Source organism: Echiichthys vipera (genome assembly GCF_963691815.1).
Source record: "Echiichthys vipera genome assembly, chromosome: 10".
Lineage (NCBI taxonomy): Eukaryota > Metazoa > Chordata > Actinopteri > Perciformes > Trachinidae > Echiichthys > Echiichthys vipera.
This window is the reverse complement of record NC_139835.1, coordinates 22,631,786-22,652,553: the sequence shown is the minus strand read 5'-3', so window position 1 is coordinate 22,652,553 and position 20,768 is coordinate 22,631,786. Positions and strand designations below refer to the sequence as shown.

Sequence of the window (20,768 nt, the reverse complement as noted above, 5' to 3'; positions counted from 1 at the left end):
TTACACTGACTGACCACACGAAAGAGAAACTATACATCATAATGAAGTGCAATCCAATAAAACACTCCTGTACTAAAAAATATTATTTGAATTACTTTCATTTTAAATAGTTGTTGAGTGTGAGGTGACAATTAAAACTGTGGTCATGCCAGAGGCTGCAGCGGTGTTATATCGGATTGCATTTTAATGGCTAGGACTGCAACTATGAGAATGTGCAGTAGATAAGTCTATAAAGTGTCTGTTTAGTCTATAAAATATGATAAATAAATGATTAAAAAATACTGATCGCAAGGTCTGAAGGCCTAAGATGACGTCTTTATGGTAAATCGCTAACTTTGTCCAAAAATATCAAATTTACGTTAGAAGAAAACAGCAAATTCTAATTTCTAAAAAGCTGAAAACGGCAAAGATTAAATGAGCTAAACAAAAAATTTGACTAATTGACAAATAACAAATTGTTTCTGTGACTAGTGAGGTGTTTGTGATATTGCTGTTCATTCAAACATGTACAGTAGATGAAGTGCACAAAAGAGAATAGCGACATCTTTCATTATAATGCGATGCGACACAACACCACCACAAACTACGAAACACACCACAGAAACGAGTCTGAAGTAGCCTGAACAAGGGCACACAATGGCAAATGCAAAAAATATCAGCATATTGGAAATAACCTAAAAAATAAAATATATGGAATTCATTTTCAACCACAGAGGTTTGATCTCACCTGCTCAACTGACGCACAGGTGGGGGGGGGGGGGGGGGGGGTAATCAGTGAAAGAGAAGAGAAAATTACTATCAGATTATTGATCATCTCCAGCCTCTAATAATGATGATGCTACTGAGGAGTAATCAAAGTTCAGACTCACTTGGGACTCTGGAATGGAGTTTCCACTTTCGTCTAAATCCGTCTCTAAAGGGGCAAATCCTGACATTTCTAATTCAGGTCCTTTCTCATCTGTAGAAGAAGAAGGGAAATCAAATAAATCAGAGTGTTAAATGCTTCACATAAGATCACATTGTCCCATGTGTTGTAGGAGGGTTAACCTGAGTTAGAAGAGTCATCCGATGCTATCCTTTTAACTCTACGTTTAGAGGGGGTAGCTTCCTGTCTGTGGCAGAGGAGAGAGATCAGCCATTATAACAACTGTAACCATTTATGAACACTTTATAAACAGTTTATGGAAAGCAAATAGTGATGGGGCTTCTTTAAACATAGCGTCATAGCATTGCAATACTTCTGTCAATGTAAAAAAGTGGTCTAAATACTCTGAATGTACTGTACTTGAATGGTGAGTATGTGATATGGAATAGTGAGATTATTAGGCTTTTTTCCTTCTTTTTAATCACCTTTAGTGTCTTTTCCTACCTTTTAAAGACTACAAGCTACACTGTGTAACATGGGATTGATTCATAAAAAATGTGCTCATCTGATCTTGACCGAACTTTGTATGCATTGACGCAGTGTTGCTGGTATCATCTGATCGGTTTACAGTATATACCTATATATATATATATATATATATATATATATATATATATATATATATATATGGTGCTGTCTGTCTATAACTACAGTGTGCAGGATTCTTTGTTTTCTTTCCAAGTCAAAAGTTTTTGATCCTTTGTCACTAAAACTTTATGGTGTGCAAGAACTGTTCTGCAACAGAAGGTATAATGTGCCATAAAAGCAACACCATACATCTTTAACACTAATAATAATGGCTTAAAGTATATACGCACCTTCAATGAACGGCTTATTTTGAAACTTTTTCATATATAAGGCGCACCACATTATAAGGCACATAGAATAGACGCTACAGTCGAGGCTGGGGTTGCGTTAAGGACCGCCTATAAATTCACTGATGTTAGGTCCGCGTGCTAGCGCTGTTGCCTTCAGTCCAATCCGGTTGTTAAGTCTGACGTAACGCCCTTTCAAAATATGATTTACGGGTCCTAACGCTCCGTTGTAAAACAGACAACAACGGCGGAACATGTGAACAATTACGATCAACTCTTTTGTCAGTTAGAGGTCTTTTTCATCGGTGACAAAGGGGTAAAATGACAATGACGTTTTTTTTAAACTCAGATCTGTTCAAACAACGGGGGGACATGGCACTGCAGCGTTGTACAAATCCGAGGCTTGGACCCGGAAATCTTATTTTGAAAGGGCGTTACGTCGCGACTTAACAGCCGAATAGTGATTGTACACTTCTACTTGCTGCTCTCTGTTCAACAACCCACTGTTCGAGTTTATCCTCCAGCTGCAGCCATCTCGCTCTGCTCCCTCGGAAACTCTGTTTAGTTTTCTTTACTCGGCGCAGGTCATCTTGTTGCTTCCTCCAGTTCCGCACCATTGATTCGTTCACGTTAAACTCTCTCGCTGCTGCTCTATTCCCGTGTTCTGCTGCGTGACTAATCGCCAAGAGTTTAAACCCTGCGTCGTAAGCGTGTCTCTTAATAGGAGCCATTTTGGGCTCTTTACACAAACACACAACTGGAAATGAAACGGCACGTTTCGCGCAGTCATATATCTCAACATGCACCGCGCGTTACTTCTTCTACGGGGGAAAATAGAGTCGGCGGCTGCTTACCGTAATTGTGGGTCACTACTGGTCCATATGTAAGGCGCACCGGATTATAAGGCGCAATGTCGGCTTTTGAGACATTTGAAGGTTTTTAGGTGCGCCTCATAGTGCGGAAAATACGGTACTAATTTTAAACAAACATGTAAAAAAAATAACGGGAAACAGCTAAAACTTCAACAACAAATGATCACACACTTACTTGTCACTGTTACTCAATGGTCTCTGTTTCAAAAGCAAGAGATTGATTGAAATCAATGAATCATTCTGAAAATAGAATAACATACTATTAAAGGTTTTATTCAAAGTGACTGTGAATAATGTGTGTACTTTGGAAGATGGAAGCTTCCCACTGCTGGAGGAGCTGGAGTCACTGTTGTGTCCTTGTCCAGCTGAATCACCTGCCAAGAAGAAAAACATTTAATCTGTAACACTAATACCTAAAACGTGACAAACGTCAAACTGAGCAGGACTTACCGCTGGAGTTCCCCTTACATGATGCAGGAGCGTGTTTGTCAAAATAAGCCCTAAACACACACACCTGGTTGTTACAACATGATCAGATATTGATGTTAAGAGCAGATTACAAACGTAGAAATTAGGGATGGGTTAAAAAAATAATGGATCGTTATTTGAATGATCCAGTATCAAAGGTATCATATTAAACTAGAAGACCTGAGGAATCCATTTGTAGCATGTCATGCTAGCTTGTCCGTAAGGGGGTTTCATAATGCTCCACATTTATGCTACATTTTGGCGAGGGAGAAACTGACACAGCAATTTCCACCTCAAGATATCTGAAGGAAAATGTCACTCCATGCTCTACTGACTGTAGAGTCTGCAGAGAGTTGCACTTCATTGTGATGTGAAATGTTGTTTTGTGTTAGTAAATAAAAATCATATGCAAATACGCACATGTATCGCAGGTCCTTCCTTCCTGCTGCTGTCAGACTTTACAATCAGCACTGCTCCACATAGACTATTGACCTCATCCTGTACCCTGCACTGTGCAATATGCCTGAACTATGGGCACTTCTGTTTTTTGCACTATTTGGACATATTTAATCATATTTATTCACTCCATATTACATTATTACAAACAAACAAAACAAGAACAACTGCACTACATCATGTGAATATGTACATATGTCTATTTCCATTTCTTCCCTTTTTAAATTTAACTTTATTGCTATTTTTGCCATTTTTTAATCTTATTTTTTCATATTCTGTTGCTGCTGTGACAAAAGTATTTCCCCGTCTGCGGGACATTAAAGGTTTTCTGATTCTGAAACACTAAAGCTTTTAATAATAGAGGTATCCTTACAATTCACATCATTAGATGTCTGAGATCTCTTTTATATCCAAGCAAAATCAGTTTTGTAATTGAAATGACCCTGATAAAAATCAATATCAAACCCAGCCCTAACACAAATGTTTAGATATAAAAAACAAAGACGTTTGCAAAATGTGAATATACTTACTTAACAACGCTTCCCAAGCTCCTATTTCCCTCTGATTTCTCACAGGTGAGGCGATTTACCTAAAAAACAACAAAGGATTATTTACTTCCACAGAAATTAAAAAGAGAATGTTCTGTATTAATAAATCCTAAAAACCTCATATCACTGCACCATGAACACGGTCACTGAGTCCCACATCCTGCTGCTGTAAAGACTCACTTAGGGCACAAATTGTGTATTAATCCGCCCTTTAAAATAGTCCCCAACAAATTCACTATTTCTTCCCGCTTGAGTTACAGTTGCTGAAAACTACAGTGCCCACCTCCTTTAGGAAATGACTGACCCTCTTTTTTTTTTTTTTAAAGACTTCTACTTCTAAGTGATCTGCCATAAATCTTCATAAATCATAAATCATAAATCTATGTTGTAGTTAGATCCGTCAATCAAACCTTAGACGTTCCGGCTTCACTGGGATCTTTCGAAGTTCTGGACTTTTTGGCAGAAGAGGAACTTCCGTTTACAGAGGCGTTGTTTTCTGGAAATAAAAAAGAAAACTTCAACACGTATGCCATGCAGTGAAAAAAAAAAGTGGTTACAGGAAGAAGGGCAAAAACGTTCCCGCCTACCTTGTGTATGTGGATTGTGATTGTAGCAGTAGAGGCTGTAGCATGAAAACACAGTTTACATAGTTTTACGATCGAACAAAAACATTTAAAATAAAACGTTGGACTAACCTATATTTCCCCTGAGCATCGTCCACCACCATCGTAGCATTAGCTTGAACAGCACACGGGTAGTGGAAGGACTTCTTGCAGCGTCCGACTTCACACCCAGCAGTGGCACCCTTTTTCTGACATTTGTTACAAATCTAATGCAAACAAATGAGTTATAAAACTAATAATAGCGTCCAGCACACAATGAATTGTTCAGGCCCGTTATTATTGAAAAATGTCAACAATCTTTACCAGTTTACTTCCTCGTTTCACTTCATCGAGCACATCATCCACGCAGAAGCCAAACAGGTCGTCAAACTGTGGAGTGTTCTGGCAAAAAATACCAGAGGAATATAACTGGGAGAAAAGAACAGAAACAACATGAGGAGGACAAAATGTCTTAGACAAAACACTAGAGCCAGGCCGATACATCAGTCAGCCAATATTATCGAGCGATACTGGCCTATCACACAGATATCGGTATTAGGGATGGGAACGAGTAGTTCATTCCAAGATCCAGGGGTCACATCTATTCCTTGAGGGCCAATCAAGTACTCGTTTTTCTAAATCTATTTTTGGAACGCAACGCATCTTCCTGAAAGAATAATGATGCACAGCAATACAGCCTACCCATCACCTAATGCTTATTCTCAAATCCAAACAGTCACAGTTACCCGCTGCGGATTTATTTTTCACAACCACGACTTCAAAACATTGTTTCCTTACAAAAATGTAATTAAATCCATGTTCACACTCTGATTCATCATTCATTCATTCATTCATTCATCTTCAACCGCTTATCCCGGGGTCGGGGTCGCGGGGGTGCTGGAGCCGATCCCAGCTGACATCGGGCGTGAGGCGGGGTACACCCTGGACAGGACGCCAGTTTATCACAGGACACATAGAGACGAACAGAGACAGACAACCATTCACACCAACGGGCAATTTAGAGTCATCAATGAACCTAACACGGGCATGTCTTTGGACTGTGGGAGGAAACCGGAGTAAACCCACGCAGACACAGGGAGAACATGCAAACTCCGCACAGAAAGGCAGAGGTCGGGATGCGAACCTATGACCTTCTTGCTGTGAGGCGACAGTGCTAACCACTACACCACCATGTAGCCCACTCTGATTCAATTCAATTCAATTTTATTTACGGTGCTCATTCGTAACAAAAGTAATGATCAGTCCCGCTGTGGAGAACAGGTGCTCCGCTGGCACAGAGGTGGCCGGTATCAGCAGGAGGGACTGCTTTTTTGTACTTGTGCCTGTTGGACTTCCAGCACTCCAGTGGGTTTTTGAATGCACGGAGAAAAGGTCTATTTTCATTACAACTCGAAAATCTTACTATATCGGCCGCTAGCTCGTTATTCTGTTTAATCTATTTCCCCCCTCTACAATCATTAGACTATTGGTATGAGCCTCAAAAACCCCACATCAGTCGGGCTCTAACAACCACACTCACATCAAAGCTACACATTTAAGTGTTTACTGTAAAAACTGAGGATAAATTAAAGTTGTAAACAAAGGCCGTAGGTAAGGTATATGACATAAATACATTCAAAGCATGTATGAAAGACAATAGACTGGCGACCTGTCCAGGGTGTACCCCGCCTCACGCCCGATGTCAGCTGGGATCGGCTCCAGCCCCCCCGCGACCCCGACCCCGGGATAAGTGGTTGAAGATGAATGAATGAATGTTGTATATTAGGAACGGTGTCATTGTCGTTATCGATTATTCTGCTGATTATTGTCTTGTGTAATTAATTAATTAATTGTCTGGCCTATAAAATGTGCGACAGCAACAAATAATGCACATAACATCTACAGTCTGACCAACAGTCCAACGATACGTATTGAAAGTACTATCATAATAGAGGGTGCCCCCATAGGCTGTATTTTGCATAAATAAATTAATAAACTTGAATTGCTCTGTGATGGCCAAAGGAGACAGAAAAGATTAGGTTATTAATTGATACGTGAATTAAAAGTGAAAAAGAACCACTCTGATGATAAATATATTTATATAAGAGATATTTTCCAGGTTTTCTTAGCTTTCTGTCTGAAGCGACATCACGTGTCATCGCGTCATTTACATTGCTGTTGAACGGCAGCGTGACGCATCGCCTCCGTCGCTGTCCGGCTGACGTAGCACCCTTTCAAAATAAGATTTCTGGGTCCAAATGCTCCGTTGAAACAAAACAGACACAAAGGTCAAACGTGTGAACCATTACATCACCTCTTTCGTCTGTTAAACACCTTTTTAAATGATGAGAAAGAGGTAAAATGACAATTACGTTGTTTTTTAAAAACTCAGATCTGTTCAAACAAGGGGGAACATGGCACTGCGGCGTTGTAGAAATAAAAGGCTTGGACCCGGGAATCATATTTTGAAAGGGCGTTACGTCACGACTTAACAGCCGGGTTGGTGTGAACGCGCGGTTAGATGGGAAGCGAGTCTCGCGAGAGTTTCTGCAAACCTAGGGTTAATTTCTAGACTCGACACTTGAGTTCAGTAGATATCTAATCTACGTTTGCAGTGGATTAAAAAGTCAAACATGCGGATATTTACCAGGCAGTTCTGATGAGCTGTGACTTCAGCTTTGGTCAATAACCGTCCGGTGACCTTCGTCTCTTCGGACCGTTTACAAAGTACGCAGAAAACTTCCCGTCCCATTTCCGTCTGCAGATGAGCTCTTTTGTTGCGTAAAATAAAGCGTTTAATGTGTTTTAATGGGGTTTCAGAGCCGCTGAAGCGTGCTGGTAGAACACTTCCTGCTGCCTAAACTACTTTGGCTCGTGTGTTGCCAGGTTGTATCGCAAATATCCCCCGTCGAGCTTCGAGCTTCTCTTGAGAACAAAGTTATCTATGGGGATTTTGCATTAATATATTCTGATTCATCCGCAAGACCATTGGGACTGCAGTTATTAAACTGAATTTAATTCCAAGAACACAAACCATTAAGAATAATTAAAAAAAAATACAATTTTTTTGCAGTCTGCACAACTTTTTGTTGTCTTTAACTGTTAAGCTGTACATAATGTTATACATATATATGTTACAGTATGTTTTTTTCATATTTAAATGGTACGTTTTTCTTTTAATGTTCTTGACTACATTACTTCGCTCATTGTTTGTCTTTTTAATTACTTTAATTACGTACTTGGCAATAAACACCTTTCTAATTCTGATTCATTAAAAACAGCTCGGGTAGCCACAAACCAAAATCTATTCCTTTTTTTTTTTTAAATCACATGAAATAAATAATAATAAAACTGCTCAGTAATATTAATCAACAATCTGGAGTCTATTACAATAGAGCTTTTTCAGAGTAATGTTTTTTGGCCTAAAATATTTAAGATTTAAACCCTAAAAGTGGGTTTTTGTCAAACGTGGCAACCCAGTTTTTCAGTTTCACTTTCATTTCCTGTCTAAAGAACATTTTTCAGATCCTTCACTTTCAAACTCATACAACAATATACGAAATACAAAAGTTATGAATTGTATATGTTACTTTAGTAAAAGTATGTAAGTATTATCAGTTATATGTACATGTACGCTAAGTATTGAAAGTAAAGGTACTCAATGGAGAAAAATGCCAATAATATTAGATAATTAAACCATTATTATCCATTAAATAGTGATTAAATCAACCAGACACAATGCTTGTTTTTTCCAAGCACCATAAAATGTTGGCGTGTTTGCATTAAAGGTGGCTTAAACAATCACCTAAACGGTTGCCATGACGGTTGCCATGACATGACAAAACATACTTTTATAAATAAATATATATAAAACATATAAAGCTTTTCATATGTTTTAGATGCAAAACTGTGGGGCGGCAGTAGCTCAGTCCATAGGTGACTTGGCCGGGAACCGGGAACCGGGTTCATCTCCTGGGCACTGCCTCGGTGCTGTTAAGCAAGGCACCGAACCCCCAACTGCTAGGGGCGCCGGTCACTGGCAGCCCCCTCGCTCTAACATCTCTCCATTAGGTAGGTGTGTGTGTGTAAAATGAAAAAATTGAGTGAAAATTGAATTTTCCCATTGCAGGACGAATAAAGGGATTCTTCTTCTTCTTCTTCTTCTTCTTCTTCAAAACCATTTGAACAGTAACTAAAGTTATTAAGTGTAGTGGAGTAGAAAAGAAAGAAACATTTCCCTTTGCAATGTAGTGAAGTAGACAGTGGCATGAAAAGACTCAAAAGTACATGTAGGCTATCTCAGATTTGTACCCGAGTAAATGTACTTAGTTAAATTTCACCAGTGAAAGACATAAGAGTACCTCGTGGTGCAATCAGGGATCAAACCTTCGTCTCCAGACAAAAGAAGAGACAGTGACTGAATTATCACAAGTCCTTTATGTAAAAAAAAAAAAATGAGACAAGTCACAAAGTAGTGACGTCAACATACTTAATGTACAATATAGCATCTCAAATAACAAACATTTCGTGACAGACGGATATTAATGAACAATATCTACATTCAGAACATGGATCCCTCCATGGGGGAATAAGTTAGCGCTATACAGTGAGCTCTGATTATTCAACACGGAGCGTACATGAAAACTCACAGAGTTAGACCATGAGGCTGTCAGAGACTCCAAATCACACAAAAGCTTATACACAAAATCTGGGCCGCTGGTGGCAGAACAGGTTTCTAATGACAAGAGAGACAAATGACATACAGGAAGAGGGTGAACAGACACACGTCAACAAGTGACTAAATACACTGGAGATCAAAATTAGAGAACAAATTATTTATACTTGATTTATTCTGAAATGTTATTTTCTTTCGTTCAGAATTTGATAGAATATTCACTGTGGATACCACGGTTGTACGAGCATGTTTTTTTTTTTAAATAACCAAGGCACTTCAACAAAAACCATTATTTTGTGAAAAAACTAGTGATGTTCTGTGGGCGCAGATGTGCGGAAGTCATTCAAACCAACCACTTCCTGTTCATATTTGGATCTCATAGCCTTAAAAAAACTGTTCTCTAATTTTGCTGACTGTTTTTTTTTGCACAAAATAAAGTTTTCTTTTGAAGTGCCTTGATTGTTTAAAAAAAACATGCTAGTACAGCAGCCACAGATGATATTCTATCAAATTCTGAATAATAAAAAAGAACAATATTTCAGAATAAATCAAGTATTTATAATCTGTTTTCTCATTTTTATCTCCAGCGTATTTATTGGATTTTTTGTTTCTTACAAATAAATAAATAAACGCACATGAAGGGAAAAGCAGAGGACACGTGGTGATTAGACTCTAGGAGAACATTCATTCAAGCTAAACCAGCTGTGCATATTTATCTCTCTGCCTCTTATTTACAGTAACAGTAACTCCTGCCTGGGTGAATCACTGCAGATGAGCATAAAGACAACTGTCAGCCTCATATAATCACTAATCTTTCTCCACTTTTAATGGGAAAACAAATAGATGCATTAACTGAGATCAGTCCCGCTGGCCCATTCATACATCTATTACATTATGAACACAGGGATCCTCTGCTCTTCATAAAAAAAACAAAAACAAATATACAGTGTGTATGACTAGAGGAAGATCACTTTACTATACTGTCTGTAGTCTGATAGATCTATCCAGTATTCAGTATCTTCACCACACAATTGCACCACAATCAAGTCTATCACATGTGCACATGTATAACACATCTTGATAATTGGTGCATGTGCATGATTTCTTATAAAAAAATATGAAGAAAATACAGCCTTCTGTGGGACACTGATATAGTTCTCAAGAATACCGATGTTGGCAATACAGCACAGATAGCCACATGATGCTAGCATTAGCGAGGGCAGTTTGGTGACTCAGGAAGTGCTAAAGTGTTCAGGGTTTGATGTCAGAGAAGCTTGTGTAGGTCTCACTGCAGCTGGACGATGTGCTGAGGTTTCCAGAGCCACTGCCTTCTGGTAGAAACACACACGCACACATAGATTGAGGATTATTGTCAGATGTAGCACTCTTGCTTAACAAACTATCTGCTCATGTGTCACAGACTTTATTTGGGATTGTTTGTTGGAATACCTGAGCTGGTGAGAGACTGGCAAGACTTGGACTTTCCAATGAGCGTGATGAGATTAGCGGCTGCGATCCAGCCCTCCTTAGAGCTGCTCAGGTTACGTACAAACCTGCATGACCACACACACAAAAGTACTATTATAGCAGCGCTGCTATAATATCTTTTAGATTTCATAAGCTGCAGTAAGGGTGTATTCTCACCACTGTCCATCATCCCCCTCCTTGACCAGCTGCACCATCTCTCCGCTCTTCACTGAGAGCTCTTGAGCGCCGCCCTTCTCATAGTCAGCGATCACTGTGTATTTGCCGGCACACTGTACAAGAGCGAGATAAGGAAAAAGAAAAGGTACATACTAAGATGAGAAAACATTGCCAGAATTTACATGATTTCTGTGCTTTAAATGGACAGAATCATTAACACTACATGCCAAACCCCAGCCTCCCACTGGCTCCCCCAGAAATGTGTGGGAGTCAGTCGGAGGCAAGTCCCCATAATTTAATTTAAACTGATATTTGTCCCCAAAATATGATTAATACAATCAGACACAGATTATGAGACAACAGGCCCCTGAGCACAGACATTTAAGAGCCCCCCCCCCCCCCACACACACACACACACACTCTGTCTTCACAGGAACAAGACACCAAAATTCAAATGAACTTTTAGTCATTTAGTAGTAATTTTGTTTCTCTGTGGTCTATTACACTTATTTTTGTGGTAATTTTACGTCTGTTCTTAGTTGTTTTGTATGTATTTTTAATTGTTTTGCATCTCTGTGATTGTTTTGAATCTATTTTTGGTCAATTTTACTCCTATTTCTTATCAATGCAAGTATAGGCAGGTCGGTACATGTCTGTTACACACAGTGACTCACCAGCTTCTTGCCATTGTCATCTTCTGGGTCAGAGTTAAGAGGATCCTCAGCACTGGAATAGCCGTCATGCTCCTCTGAGGCATCCAGCGACAGGGAGGCCTTGTTCCAGCCTGAGAGGAGGAGAGACACACACACACACACAGGTGTTTAGTTTACAGCTACATTCATCGTCAGATGCTGTCAAACATGTGTGTGGCCTGCAGTGGGAGTTCGACAAAGAGTGAAAGAGTGAGAGGGAGAAACCACAAAAAGCTCTTTTGAACAAAGAAGGAAAAAAGTTGCCCAGGATCCCAGCATGACAATCAGTGCCACAACTATTACCAAAAAGAAAAAACTGTGGAGAAAATATGGAGGTGCATGACCGACTTCCATATTTTAAACTCTGACGTAAACAAAAGAAAAGTGGCAAGCAGAAATTCCTCCATATCAACGTGTATTTCTATCATTTTCGCTAAGCTAAGTGGGGCGGCAAAGCAAAAACGGAGAAAAAAAACTATAGAGGATTTATTGTAGTGAAATAGTGGGCCCAACACAGTGTACCTCTCCACTTTGTCTGTAAGAGACTAGAGGTGCTGAACCACTTGGCCCTGCTCAGTTGGAGCGGGGGAGGACCTGCATCTGAGGGACAGGAGGCAATAAAAACACAGCTCGTCACTCACTCTGCAGCGGCTTAGGCCAATTAAACTCATTGCTCAGGTATCATGGATGAACAAGCTACCAGACAGGAAGAACATGCAGTCATCGTTGAACAGACTAGTTACCTTTGAAGCCGAATGGCGTGGGGTCGCTCTGGCGTTTCGTCTTGTGATCGGGGCTCGTGGGAGATCCTGCCGTCAACGAAGAGAAAAGGAGGGACAAGGAATGTTGTTGAGTCAGGAAAGAAATCACGACCAAAGTATTGATTTAAAAGCAAATTCTGATGAGAAAAGCACAATCATCACATGGTAAACAGCTAATTTTCAGCGCTGACTACAATGACACGGTGAACTAACGGCTGGATTTGAAAAGGTTGAGGAAAGAAGACACAGAGGTTGAAAACTAATTCTAAGAAGCGAGAGAGCACCTGCAAAATGCAGCTCAAAGGTCAGCAACATGGGTCTTTTGCAGAGAAGACATTTTGACATGTAACAGTAGGAAAAGCACAGGTGCAACTCAAGAGATGAATGATGGCTGAATTCCATTTAGTTGCTTCAGTTTCATGGTGCTCGTGTCGTGCAAACTGGCTCACTGTCACACTGTCATGACTTGCTACACATGGAATAGAACGGTGCTGTTGTCGATGTTATTAGTAACACCTGTGCTTCTCCTACTAAGAAAAGTCAAAGCTTTGAAAGAATAAAACCAGGGCCTAGAGCTGCGGTACCTGGTGAAAGGAAGATCATCATGGATGGTAATGTAAAACTTTTATCATCAGTAGATGAGGGCTCTGTGGAGGGAAGCATGCAGTATTTGACCTACTGAGCAAATGTCTTTGAAGCATATTACGTCTTTATTTATTTTGTCCTTTAGAGACTCTTGTTTACCTACTTGGCTTAAGTTAGATGAGAAGATTGATACCACTCATGTTTTGTCTGTACAGTAAAAATGAATCTACCGCATGCAGCTGGTTAGCTTAGCTTAGCAAATAGACTGGAAACAGTCAGCCTGGCTCTGTCAGAAGTAAACAAAAGCTGTACACCAGCACCAATAAAGCTCACTAGCTAAGTGTAAAAACAACAAATTGTGGTTTTATAAGGAGGTATGAGCCAGACTTTGTCTTGTCTGAGATCAGTAACTGACTTTTCAGTAACTAGTCGTCACCATTAAGACCTGAGTGTATTATCTAACTTCTCATCAAACTCTCGGTGAGAAAGAATACTTCCAAAATATCTGTTCTTTAAATGACTGAACGAATGACTGAATTATTCAACTTTGACTAAATCAAAATACACTTTTACATTTCACAAATGCAGAAGATGACGTGATGTGTTGGGATATGATATTAACTGAATGGCCTGCAGTTACCTTTCTGAGCTTTGAGGTTACTGAAGCCCTGTAAAGTAAAGCGTTTTTTAGCCACAGCAGCTCTGTCTGAGGTAGGGCTTGTCACAGCCTCATCTGACCCAGAAGAAACAAACACCAGACAGACAAGAAGAAGAAAGGAAGAGGGTAAGTTAAGCAAGCATACAGGAAGAAGAGGAATAAAGAGGGATGAAGTTACTTGATATAGTGGAAAAGACAGACGTTAAGACACAGGTTAATCCCAAAGAGGGAGGCAACAGTACACAGTAAGTGTAGTTTGAACAATACATGCACTACTGTACAAATGCTCGAGGCGTATTAGTAAAATACATGTAAATAGGGGATACATCTGTCTAATTGTAAGGCTCTTTGTCTCCATTTACCTTTTCCTGTTGACTTGGGTGAAGAAGAGGAGTTTGCATCAGGGCTGCAGGGCTCAGCTTTCTTCTCCTCACCCCTCTTCAAGGACTTCTGTCCGGACTTGAATGGACTGTGGGTGGACAAAAGTGGAGCATAAGAAGCGTCACCAGCCTGATTGTTCCTGATCACCCACAGATTAATTTGAAAAGGGTGTCAAGAATCAAACTGTTCATTTAAACTGTGTGAGAATTAAATGAGGTGGGGAATGCAGACTTACCTGAGACTTACTGCTCCACTGGGCACAGGAGGGAACTGGAACACCTGATCTGGCGCCCTCTGCTGGCTGGCTTTTGAAACACAGGGAGGGAGAGCGACCACTTCAAAAACACCCATGATAGAACATCTTGTAAATATGTTTCTTTCATTATAATTAATGGTAGAATAGTTAATATTATTATTATAGTAGTGTTTTTGGTTAATGTTTAATTTATAAATTGCATCCTTTCTCTGTACCTCTGCATGCTTCCAGCTGGGTTGTGAGAACCTTCCTGATCTCTTTAACCCAAGTGGTTTTTACTTCAGCTGTTGGCGCCTGAAACAAAGATATTGCATAAATATTTGAAAAGCTCAGTGTAAACTGTATTATGCTTACCTCTGTTACCTGGAGGCAGACACCCATAAATTACACTTCAAGGATACACCCACTGTTTGTTTTTTTGTGTGTATTTTTCTCATTGTCATCAGATTACATAACAGAAAACTAAAAACTAAAAACCAGCAACATCTCTCAAAATGTTTCACTTTGCATATCCTGTCAGTACAAAGCCCCCACCACAGCGACTTCCTGGTTAGGCAGTGCCAAAAACTGCAGTCGTCTCACTTTCACCATGACTTGAATACTACCTTTGGCACGTACACTAGATGCTAATCTGGGACACCGGGAGGAACCGGGCCGTGAGGGTCTATGGGCATGGTACTGTGTCAAATATCAGTTTAATCATGGATCATAAATGCTGGCTGCCTGCATTGTACTCGCTGAGCCGGTGTGTTTTCCACTAGAGACGCGGAGTGCCGTGTTAGTCTCTAGCCTAATAAGTGACCTATAACAGCTTGACACTGAAAATGAACTGTCGTTTTAGCAAACATTACTTAAAGTTTAAGTAAGCATTTGTTAGGCTTAAAGGTCCCACATGATGCTCATTTTCAGGTTCATACTTGTATTTTAGGTTTCTACTCAAACATGTTTACATGCCTTAATGTTCAAAAATACTTTATTTTTCTCATACCATCTGTCTGTATATATCTGTATTCAACCTCTGTTTGAAACGCTCAGTTTTAGTGCCTGTCTCTTTAAGTCCCCCTCACTAAAAAGCCCATACTGCTTTGATTGGTCAGCGTGAGAGTTTACTGCACCAGGTTGTAGATGAGGGATTGCCTCAGCTCTACAGCACAAATTAATCTGGGTTTGGCTAAAATGACAATACTTAACAGTTGGATTATTTTCACCCCTTTTGGTGACAACTAGAAAAAATGTAGAACATCAACAGACTTCATGTATATGTGTCATCGTACCTGAACGATATAGACCTCCTCTCTGGAGTTGCACCAGATTTCAAACTTCTTGTTGTCTCCCTTTGCATTCTCAGTAATACCGACAGCACTCATCTGTTGAAAAAGATAGCAAGGTAAAAGTGTATTTTATACATATTAATACAAATAGATGGCAGTATACACAGCAAAACTCTCAAAACATTGAAAACGTAAAGGGGCTCACATTCAGAGATTGCTTGAAGCTGTATGAGGGAGCTTTTTCGTAGCCTTCCCCGTTCTCCTCCCTCCTCTTGCAGAAGAGCAGGGTCTTCTCATGGAGGAAGAGGTGCCTCTGCATGGGCTTGAAACGGGCCAGGTCCTTAACCTTGGCATGACCTTTCTTGTGCTCCGTCCACACGCTGAATGACCCCTGCATAAGCAGCTTTCCCAGCTCACTCATATTTCCCTGAGAAAAGAAAGTGAAAGATGAAGTGTAAGATAGAGCGGATGGAGCGCAGACTGCTTTTGTTCTAAAATACTGTATAGAGGCAATAATTTGATATTCATTTCACCTTCAATTGTCAAAGGCCCTGTATTTATCGAATAGAATTTGGGTTAGCATTTTACTGTATTTAATTCAAATTGAATTCTTGTTTTTTAAATGTGTACCTGTTGATATATTGTGTTTCTATTTTCTTTTAGTATTGTCTCCATTTTCGTATCTCCCCATCTTTGTTGGTATTTCCCTGTTTTAAGTTACCGAGACAACCATTCATTTTACCACAGATCACTGTTGCTTTTGCGTGATGTCCTATTTAAAGGTTATGCTTGTCTCAATCTGACATTTTATGCCAGTGACCCATATAAAGTGTCTGTCCTGTGATTGATGAACCTGCGTCCTGTTTCATGTCTCACCTCATATCCTGTAATGGCGATAAGGTGCATAGAGTCATTGACAGCCTTGAGGATGCCTAAGATGGAGGTCAGTGCCTCCTGCAAGTCATCGGCCCCCTCACAGCTCTTGCTGTACTTCAGCATTTCCTGTGGTCAGAAGCACAATAAACATAAATCTCAGCAAGGACTGAAGACCAGAGATCCCACTGAAAGACAACATTAATAGTTTCATACCTTCAGTAGCAGCTGATATTTGGTAATCCTCTGAACAGGCTTCAGCAGGTAGGAATCTAAGCCCAATTTATGCTCCAGCTTCTTCTGACACTCCTGATGGGAATTAAAAAAAAGAAAAATAATTATGTCAAATGAAACAAACTAACACATATTTAGTTGAAAACTTGATGCCGCTGATGGTGTTCACCTGGAAGAAGGCGCAGTCTGAGCACTGCCTCCAAAGGCTTTCAGAGCGAGGCTTGTTGTGACAGTACTTCTCATAGATCTGCAGGTCTGTCATCTAGAGGAAGCCATGAAGACAATTTGTATTCAAGAATCATCATCTGCACAGTTGGATTCACATCACAGTGCTGAAAACTTCACCCACCCGCTCTAAAAAACACCTTCCAACCAACTCTGGGCAGTCGGTGTACTGCTCCAACTCCCTCAGAAACGTCCTGGAAACAACAAAAACATGTTATCGATGATAGAGATAGAGCTTTGATGGCAAAGACGTCAATATCACCTATGACAGGCAGATGGCTCTCTTTTACCTCTTGTGGAAGTGGTAGATTTCTGGCATGTTGCCAAACAGAACCTCCTTTTTGTTCTGCAAGGGAGCGGGGATGAGGTGGGCCATCGCTGCATTATCCATCTCAGAGGCATATCCCTGTAACCCACAAAAACAAGACATGTAATCTAGGCTCAAGTAAAAGACAAGAAAGAGAATAAACATTTTGTGGACTGAACAAACACCTGTAATACACAGAGCAGCTCCTCCACGTAGGCTCTCTCAGTTTCCAGCAGCTCGTTCATAACGTGCCTGCAGACAAGGTGAGAAAAAAAAAGATCAAATGAAGAGTTTGACTGAGATGGATGCACAGATCTGTAGATAATGAGGACACGGTTTCAAAGTCCGTCCGCTGTGTAATTTAATTACAGATGAAAGGGCGACAGCTGATCCCTCACCTCCTGAGCACCGCCAGATTCTCCTCCTCCTCTGACAGAGAGGCGTGTCTGCTGTTACTGTCTCCGTTCTGCAGTTGCCCGTTTCCCTGCAGAAAAATCAACCACAATGAGCAACAGACAATACAAACTTTAGAGGCAGCAGCGGAGCAACAGAATCATGAAAATACCTCACTCACTTTCTCACAGTTGTTCCCAGAGTCGGTCTCCGAGCACTTTTTCTCGTGCTGTGCTCTGTGTGCTGTGGACGAAAAACAGTCATAATAAATGTAGGGAAGTGAATGCATCCATCTATCCAATTCAATTCAATTTTATTTATAGTGCCAAATCATAGCAAAAGTTATCTCAGGACACTTTACAGACTAGGTATAGACCACACTCTATGACTTATTTATGATTTACATAGACCCAACAATTCCCCCGTACTGTCACCAGTAGAAGTAGTTTTTCTGTGCAAAGTTTAGTTCATCGTAACATTTGAGGCATCACATGCTTGGTAGTACACAAGCTTTAAAAGGGTTTTTGAGACCCCTATATTTTAGCACTTTTGGTTCATTCTCAAAATGATGAATTGTAATTTTAAATTAATTGTAAATACACTAGAATTAGAACGTATGAGTGTATTTGTAATGTGCGTATGTAATATGATGTTGATTTTATCTTTTCATACAGGAAACCAAAGACTGTAATAAAACTCCTCATTAATGCTGTGTGTTTTATTTTAAAACTATAAGACACAGGCTGTAGTAGCCATTTGTCAAACAAAATACAAGTTTCAAATCAAACTTTAAATCATATGTCCAAACAAAATATCCAGTTTCAGCAAAAAAACTAAACAAAATGTGGTTTATTTAACCAAAAAGCGAGCAAATAAAGAACAAAGAAAATTCATCTGCCTTTCTGGTAAAAAAAATTTTTGCCCACCCAGGTGCAAGCTGGTCCCTTACGACAGCCTACCTATATAATTTCAGGTGCCCCCTAACATGCCCAAATGAAAGAAAACACAAATAATAAACAGGAAACACTTAAACGCACAATAAACCGGAATACTAATTGAAATCTAATCATAAAATCAAATGAATTGATTCAGGAAAATAATAATACAGTTAACTACTAACTAAACAGAATATTAAACTAAACTAAAAACTAACAATAAACAAATAGCTCAGACCAAAAGCTGTCCGTGTGTTTATGCTTACGGCTGCTATGAAGTCAAATATTTCTCAATTAATTAATCAAGTAACCATCCCTCACTTACAATTTCTGGGTTATATGTGTCTACAGGAATAGTTTCTTAAATGTAGCTTTCGTGTTACATGCGAGGTAAAGTACACGCCATAGATGGGATCCATATCATCCATTCACTCTATTAAGTGCTGTGGTAAATAGTCTAAATGTAAAGTCTGATAATGCACATTTAAGTACTACACATAATAGCATTAGAGTCAGGAATGAAGAGCATCAAAGCCTCTAAAAGGTTCTGCAACGTGTGAAATAAATGGTGTGGATGTGTGGAGACTGACCGGGTGAGCTGAGAGGGGATTTGATGAAGGCTTCGGGTCTAGGGGCTACCGGCTGCACCGGCCTGGTCTGTTTGGCTGCTAGCTTCTTCAGGCTTACCCTCCTCTTGTCAAACATCTCCTGCATGGACGCCTGCTTCTGGAAAACCTTCTCCACTTGGTCCTGATACACAGGTAGATATCATAGTGTCAATACGGGACATGAGCTTATTTAAGGCGTTTTTTTCTGTCAGCATTTGAAATTTAAATATAGACATTTTCAAGAGAATTCCATTGCTAGGCAACAGCAATGGCCTTTGTGAACTTCCTGTCAGTTTATGTCATTCACATGAACTGCAACAGGAAATAAACTAGGGCACATTATGAATGTTTATGTTTACATCTTTGAAAAGGTCTAAATAGTTGTTCTGTCTAATATCGTATCCTGATTTTGAGATATGCTATAAACACACATACAGTACATATGACACTGTATGCCACAGGTTTGGATTTTGTAGGATAGCTTTATAGTATGAAAAGAAACACTTTGGTTGTTTTTTTCCAGCACAAGTAATGCACTGCAGTTTCTCATCATGCCATTAAATGGGATAGCTAAAAAAAAATAACTCCCACAACACGTTCATCCTCTCCTGTGCAGAGAAAATAACATCTTCTTTGTGAAACAAAAGAGTTTTTCGATAAATGTGCTAAAACATTTTGATCAACTCTAGCACAAATAATAACAAACTGATGTGAGACATGATGGGGACAATAATCTGGACATTGGTGATATCTGTTTTCAATAACTACACTTAAATACATTTCCATTTGACAATGACAAAGTAACAGACACTTAAAAATGTATTATTATTATTATCATTAGTTTTTTTTTGTTTGGCTGTCTTACTCTGAACTGCGGGTTGAGTACTGCCTCATATTCTCTCCAGATGGTACTGAGGTCTGTCAGTTGGTTCTGGCCTGCGTCGTCTAGGTAACGCTCCAGCTCCTTCAGGGCTAACTCCGCCCCCTCATGTGATTGACACTTGTCTACTGGCTGAGATGCCAGCAGGTATATACCATCATCAACCCATTTGGAAGCCTGAGGAGGACATCAGATGTGGAAGAATAAGTAAAAATACAACAACAAACAAGACAAAGCAACTACATTGTGGCTGTGTGGTCTTCTTACCCTCTCCAAACTGTGGTGCAGCTCCATGGCTTTGAGGAGGTGGTCCTTCTTGGCCCTCAGGCTGCTGCTTACATTGTCACCGATTGCTCTGAGCTCGCTGCATTTGGGCTGAATTGAGTCTTCAGCATAGTGGGAGTTCTGGATCAGTTCATCACCCTCACAGGCCAACGACGAGGATCTGTCCAGCACCTCCTGTGGACCAGTCGTAACTGTTAATATTACTGCAAACTATTGTTCATTTTCACAAAACCCTTCATATCAGGATGAGCCTGAATTCTGAAAAATGTTTATTTCTATATACGGTACATTTTATAGTGTTTTCTAATACTGTTTGTGATTTTTTTTTGTGTCGCCATAAGTTATTCGAAATACAAACGAAATTATTTGGCAATGAAAATCTAAGGTCCAAAGCTCTAATATTCCCACGCAGAGTTTAA

At 39.8% G+C, this 20,768-nt stretch overlaps 2 protein-coding genes across 2 annotated transcripts in view; both read right to left on the bottom strand.

Annotated features, from left to right (window-relative positions):
- On the bottom strand, positions 1-7,537 carry LOC310952450 (PHD finger protein 11-like; the record flags this gene model as incomplete). The annotated part of the gene is made up of 12 exons (XM_083921066.1): positions 7,334-7,537; positions 5,011-5,115; positions 4,780-4,913; positions 4,672-4,706; positions 4,495-4,580; positions 4,067-4,125; positions 3,063-3,112; positions 2,916-2,986; positions 2,788-2,810; positions 1,048-1,112; positions 870-958; positions 1-9 (listed from the first exon to the last, which is right to left on the bottom strand). Exons 1-12 carry the CDS (start codon positions 7,436-7,438, stop codon positions 1-3), a joined length of 831 nt encoding a protein of 276 aa, XP_083777192.1. The 5' UTR covers positions 7,439-7,537.
- A 2,186-nt stretch (positions 7,538-9,723) lies between these two features.
- The window catches only part of mcf2lb (mcf.2 cell line derived transforming sequence-like b), a gene marked incomplete at its 5' end in the record, with an annotated part of 34,840 nt that continues 23,795 nt past the window's right edge, over positions 9,724-20,768 (bottom strand). The window contains 24 exons of the mRNA XM_083920980.1: positions 9,724-10,692; positions 10,811-10,914; positions 11,006-11,118; positions 11,680-11,789; positions 12,220-12,297; positions 12,441-12,506; positions 13,043-13,105; positions 13,684-13,776; positions 14,064-14,170; positions 14,318-14,387; positions 14,554-14,632; positions 15,613-15,705; positions 15,815-16,036; positions 16,486-16,611; positions 16,699-16,791; positions 16,886-16,978; positions 17,066-17,135; positions 17,232-17,347; positions 17,434-17,500; positions 17,647-17,732; positions 17,823-17,884; positions 19,167-19,326; positions 20,050-20,241; positions 20,332-20,523. Of these exons, the coding sequence (XP_083777106.1) occupies positions 10,613-10,692; positions 10,811-10,914; positions 11,006-11,118; positions 11,680-11,789; positions 12,220-12,297; positions 12,441-12,506; positions 13,043-13,105; positions 13,684-13,776; positions 14,064-14,170; positions 14,318-14,387; positions 14,554-14,632; positions 15,613-15,705; positions 15,815-16,036; positions 16,486-16,611; positions 16,699-16,791; positions 16,886-16,978; positions 17,066-17,135; positions 17,232-17,347; positions 17,434-17,500; positions 17,647-17,732; positions 17,823-17,884; positions 19,167-19,326; positions 20,050-20,241; positions 20,332-20,523 (2,535 nt within the window). The 3' untranslated portion in view covers positions 9,724-10,612. The remainder of the gene's footprint in view (positions 10,693-10,810; positions 10,915-11,005; positions 11,119-11,679; positions 11,790-12,219; positions 12,298-12,440; positions 12,507-13,042; positions 13,106-13,683; positions 13,777-14,063; positions 14,171-14,317; positions 14,388-14,553; positions 14,633-15,612; positions 15,706-15,814; positions 16,037-16,485; positions 16,612-16,698; positions 16,792-16,885; positions 16,979-17,065; positions 17,136-17,231; positions 17,348-17,433; positions 17,501-17,646; positions 17,733-17,822; positions 17,885-19,166; positions 19,327-20,049; positions 20,242-20,331; positions 20,524-20,768) is intronic.